The sequence below is a fragment of the Propithecus coquereli genome, unplaced genomic scaffold, assembly GCF_000956105.1.
Source record: "Propithecus coquereli isolate 6110/MARCELLA unplaced genomic scaffold, Pcoq_1.0 Scaffold291, whole genome shotgun sequence".
In the NCBI taxonomy this organism is placed as follows: domain Eukaryota; kingdom Metazoa; phylum Chordata; class Mammalia; order Primates; family Indriidae; genus Propithecus; species Propithecus coquereli.
Window position 1 is genome coordinate 2,934,618 of NW_012148519.1, and position 5,554 is coordinate 2,940,171.

At 41.6% G+C, this 5,554-nt stretch overlaps 1 protein-coding gene across 1 annotated transcript in view; it reads right to left on the reverse strand.

Moving 5' to 3' along the window:
* APPBP2 (amyloid beta precursor protein (cytoplasmic tail) binding protein 2) overlaps positions 1-4,016 on the reverse strand; it is a 107,926-nt gene extending 103,910 nt beyond the window's left edge. Inside the window, exon 1 of the mRNA XM_012648640.1 lies at positions 3,470-4,016. Within this exon, the coding sequence (XP_012504094.1) occupies positions 3,470-3,747 (278 nt within the window). The 5' untranslated portion in view covers positions 3,748-4,016. The remainder of the gene's footprint in view (positions 1-3,469) is intronic.
* Between the last annotated feature and the right edge of the window lie 1,538 nt (positions 4,017-5,554).

The following is a 5,554-nucleotide window of genomic DNA, read 5'->3' on the forward strand; positions in this document are numbered from 1 at the left end:
TCTACAGTAGTGTACAATGATGTCCTAAGCCTTCGCATTCACTCACCTCTGACGCACCTCAGAACAACTTCCAGTCCCACAAGTACAATTCATGATGAGTGACCTATACAGGTGTACCATTTTTAACTTTTAAACTGTATTTTTACTGTACCTTTGCTATGTTTAGACACACAAATACCTACCATTGTTTTACAACTGCCTACAGTATTCAGTACAGTAACAGGCTGTACAGGTTTGTAGCTTAGGAACAATAGGCTATACCATGTGACACACGACTGTATTTTGTAGGGTACTGATTTTTACTGAACTGTCAATTCTTCTACATATTTTTAGTCTGCTTCCCTTCTCACATACCTCAGTAGCCATTTCTAACTTCTGTTTAGCCTTTCTACATAAAAGCGATCACTCTTACCCCTTGCTCTCAGCACATGATCTCTCCCCCTAATTCATGACAATCGTTCCTTGCAAACTTACCTATATTAATACTTTATATCTTTAAGTCTTTTCTTCTGATCTTAGAAGTAGTATTCTTTCCCCAACTTCAATTTAAGACTAATACCTTAATTTAGGTATGGTGAAAACGGAAAGAGCAGAAAGGGGAAAGACTCATTAATTAATGCTCCTCCTCAGGGGCTCTGCTCCATAACTTGTTTCCCACCTCACCTGTATATTCAATCTACTCTCTTTTGGTTTCTGCCAATCAGCCAACAAATATACTATAATGCCTTCCATTCGCAAGAAAAAAAAATCACTTCATATTTTACCCTTTCTACTTATCAACCCCTCCCTCCCTTCCCTTAGTTAGGGAGCAGTCAACATTCCTACTCCTTCACCTGCTATTCAGTCCATAACCCCCTCTCTAACGCTTTACAAATTGTGCCTTCATCTGAAGCTACTGACAAAAATCAATATAGTGACACTAGACTACATCAATCAACAAGAATGGGAAGGCCGGGCACAGTGGCTCATGCCTGTAATCCCAGCACTCTGGGAGGCAGAGGCGAGAGGATCATTTGAGGTCAGGAGTTCGAGGCCAGCCTGAGCAAGATTGAGACCCCAGTCTCTACCAGAAATAGAAAAAATTAGCCGGGCGTGGTAGTGCGCACCTGTAGTCCCAACTACTCAGAAGGCTGAGGCAGGAGGATCACTTGAGCCCAGGAGTCTGAGGTTGCTGTAAGCAAGGCTGATGCCATGGTACTATAGCCTGGGCAACAGAGTGAGACTCTGTCTCAAAAACAAAACAAAACGAAAAAACAAGAATGGGGAAACTTATGATTCCACAAATAGTAAGTACAATTTTGTCTACGACTATGTCTTTTGATGGGAATTGGGACTGCAGCAGGGATGTGATTATGAATTTCTCCTTGGCTCTAAAGTAGAGAAAATTGTAAACAGTAACCTCCTAAATTTTCACAAGTTAGGCAGGAAATGAGTATCTTATATTTATGTGTATATTTAAATTGCTTTAAAGTTTCTTACATTTATGTGCTGACACAGTGTTTAAAAGGAAGAAAAATTGCTTCTTATATCTCCATTAAAGACTAGAATAGAGTCCTGGGAATGATCTTCATTCTATCTACTAATAGATAGGAACTAATAAAAAATTACTTCTAAAACATCTTTCATTAAAATAATCTATCTCAGGATACAAATCCTTCTAAGCAAAAAAGGAACTCAGGAACTAAATACTAGGTTTGAGATCTTCACTAAATTACTTAACTTTCTCACCTATAAAACAGGGTTATACTGTACTCTTACTTCAAAGTTTAATTGTGCGGATTAAACAAGATAACATATGTAAAAGCACTTTACACAGTTTCAAGCATATATTAAATACCTTCCTTCACCTTAACACAGTGCCATACTCCCAACAAGCATACGATTACTAAGGAGTAAAAGTATAGAAAAAACCAATATTAAAACTTTGTGAATTTCGTGAAACAGAAAATGTGACAAAAGTGCCATCTGTTCATACTCACTAATAATCTTCAAATGAAAAGTTTGAATTGGAAGTGAAAGTTACTAGAAGATATCCAAGTATTCTGAGGTAATTCAACTCGTAAATATACTTTGATAAATTCCCAATGATTTCCTCTAAATGTACAAGATTACATATGACTTAATAAAAGGAACAGAGATAGCATATACAAAGCAGCAGTTTCCCAGGCTAAGAAAGACAAATCTCACTTGTCCTTCCTTAGGAGCAATGCATCCTAAATGGACAAAATTTCCTTAGATATACACAAAAGTAAATCAATGTATCAACAAAGTGTTTAGGAATGAAGGGAGGTTTTTCTCTAAGTCCAAAAGTAATAATAACATCCAAGACCTAAATGAATGGTCTCCAAATATTTAGAGGGAAAGACATTTTCATTGTTAGATTGGTGCTAAACTGCTGGATTTAGTAGAATACAGCCTGTCAGCTGCTAATTCTGAAAAATATTCTAGGGGTGGAGAAAGCAGGCAATCTTCCCAACAAAACAACTGCCATAAAACACCATACATATATGAGAACATACACATCTGTTAAATATCAGCTTACACTGTTCCACCAATTTACAAATTACAAGAAAGTATTTAAAATCTAAAAAAATAAATCCTACTCTACTTCTGGTCACACTTTGCATGGGTGGCTACTGCAGCCTAGGAGTTGTCCATGTTGATTCAAGGCAAGAAGGGCTGAATAATAAATCCAGTGTTCACATTCAAATGTGGGGGAAGAAGGAGAGGGAGGCTCCAAGTTCATAAAGTTCTCCTCCCTTTCAAAACACTGCAAAAATAGTCCACGTCTAAAGACACTTACCCTTGAAACTCCTTGGAGAGTGACTTGGGAGACTTTTTGTTCCAATTTTTGAGGGGGAGTGATTTAGGAATGCTGCAAGATTGCAACTTTCAAATACATGGACATAATTTAAATTCTAAGTATTTTTTCTTTCAGGAAACATTTCTCCCCTTTTCAAACAGTTGCTCAACACTCCTGTATTAATAAAACCCCCAATTCAACCTCAAGTATAAGCAAAAAAATAAAAAACAAAAGCTTTAAAGAATATGCAAATAAAGCACACAGACTATTTCCAATAATCCTTAACTCCCTCCAGTTTGGGAAGAGAAAAAAGAAACGAAGGAAAACGAAGCAGAAAAAAACACTTGGGCAAGGAAGGCGGCGAGATGAGAAAGTAGGAAGGGGTGGGGGGTAGGGGCAGAGGAAATAAGTCCAGCTGATGCTGACAATTAATTGGGAGGACAGGGTGGAAAATATCCTGAAGATACAGGCTAGAAGGGAAAGACTGGGTGGGACAGGGGCGCAATAGAGGAAGTCCACGCAAAGGGCCTACCCGAGGGGGCCACTATATAGAAAGGACACCAAATGGGGCAAGACTCATCAAGAATAACTATCAAGGGCCGAAAGCTTAAGAGACAGAGGCTGCGGAGATAGGGTGTTTCTATATCGGCAACGCGGACACCACACCCGACGTCTCGGGAAGCTATCCGGTGTCTACAGAGGGGTGAGGGGTTAACCGTGGGGGTTCGCAGACGTGGAAGGGGGTGCGGCCGCAGGGGCTGCGGGAGCGGAGCAGCGGGAGCGGAGAGCAGGCCCGCGGTCCATACCTTGTAGTAAACATCGAACTGGATGTTCTCGGGCAAGGAGCGGATGTCTCGGCGGGAGCGGATGTAGTTGTCCACGACAGCGGAGATGGCGGTGTTATAGAGAGTCTCTGGGATCCACTCTAGTTCCACGGCCGCCATCTTCCTTCCCTCCTCCTCCGCCTCCTCCGCCTCCTCCTCCCGAAGGCCCCCGCCTCCCTCCGTAGCGAACTCCTCTGCGGCCCCGGAGGATTTGGAGGGTCGGCGGCAGCCACGCGGGCACACGGCAGAGGGGCACGGCCGCCCTGTCTCGTCCGGGGTGAGCCGGGGAACAGCGGCAGCGGACAGCCTGGGGAAAGGGTGGGACAGGGAGCAGCCGACTGCCAGGCCAAAGCCTCACATTCCGGGTTTGCGAAGAAGCTGGGTTCCGTCCCAGCGCCGGTCTCTGCAGGGGCGGGACTGCGTGTGCGGCGTCATGACGTCGGCGCACGCCGGCGCCGTGGAGGGAAGGAGTGCAGCAGGCGGAAAACTTGGGAAGAGCTGCGTCCCTCCCGCGTAGAACATGCTTTTTAAGGGGCCATGGAGTTGGGTGAAGGGATGTAGACTTTTTACGCAGGGACAAATGATTACAGGATTTTTATGCCCAGTTCCGAGTCTCTGAGGCGCATCGTTTCCTTCAGCAAGTCCTGCATCAGGAGTTCTTAGACGCGGACCCTTTTGAGGCTCAGGTGAAAGTTTGGATCTCCTGGAAACGTGCACAATTATCCGTACATGGAAAATTAAGCATTCAGAGAATTCACGCCACTCTAGAAATCTTTAGATTCCGGTCCCTAACCCAGGTTAAAAACCCGCCGTCCGGGACCTAGGGGTCACAATAAAGGGAGACTTGCTTTTCATTATATAACCATTTGCACCGTTTGAACTTTTTATCATGTTTATCCAAATAAAATTTACGAAAAAAGAAAAAGAATTCTTACACTATAACTTGGTAGGAATTTTAGCCTGATGATGGAGTTACAAATAGTAGTAAGAGAAAAAAAGGCTAAATGGAGGCTATGATAGAACTTACTGGTACAATAGAAATGAAGATTTCGATTTTTTTCCAGAGTTATAGTCTTGGCTTCAAGGGATTGGTGAATATTTGGGAGTACTTGTTTCAGCTCCTTTCTTGCCTCAGCCTGAACGTCTGCAGTTTATGTAATTTAATTTCCTAAGTCTGTGATTTCGAAAACTTAATGCAACATCTTTCTGTTGTAGGAATTTAACAAGGAAATTACTGGCTGTAATTGGTGACACCATCAATCTCATAGTCACTCTATGACAATGTAAATCCTGAAGACAATAACAATGCCCTGATATTTAGAATTAAAGGAATTGAAAGGAGTTCTTTCAGTTTGCCCTGCACTCTGGTATGCGTGGTAAGTGGTTAAATAATTTGGCAAAAAAGAAACACACCTACTTTTCTTCAGTCTATATTAATTCTTACTCTATAATCCATGAACCTAGGAAAGCTGTGGTTGGCCTCAGGTTAGATTTGTCAGATTTAACAAGTAAAAAAATACAAATGGCCAATTACATTTTAAATTTCAAATTAAAAAAGTTTTTTTAAAATATAAATGTAAAATATAAGTATGTTCTGTATAATAGAATTCCCATAGTGGTCCATGGACCCACTCCTTCCAAGTCATTCATGCACTTACAAGTGCCTCAGTTCATTCAGTAAATCCTGCCTCGTATTTCACCTTAATTTATGAAGGGGAAAAAAAATCCTGTTTCAGTTCTTAGACACAAACCCTTTTGAAACTCAGGATCCCTTCCCCACAAAAATGCATAATTACTCATTATCCATGCAGATATTGCAGGAGACATAGTAAAAACCTATCTGTTGTTCATCTGAAATTCAGATTTAACAGGCCTCCTTATTTTATCCAGCAACCCTACCTCAAGGGATCCATGATTCCCCTGAAGT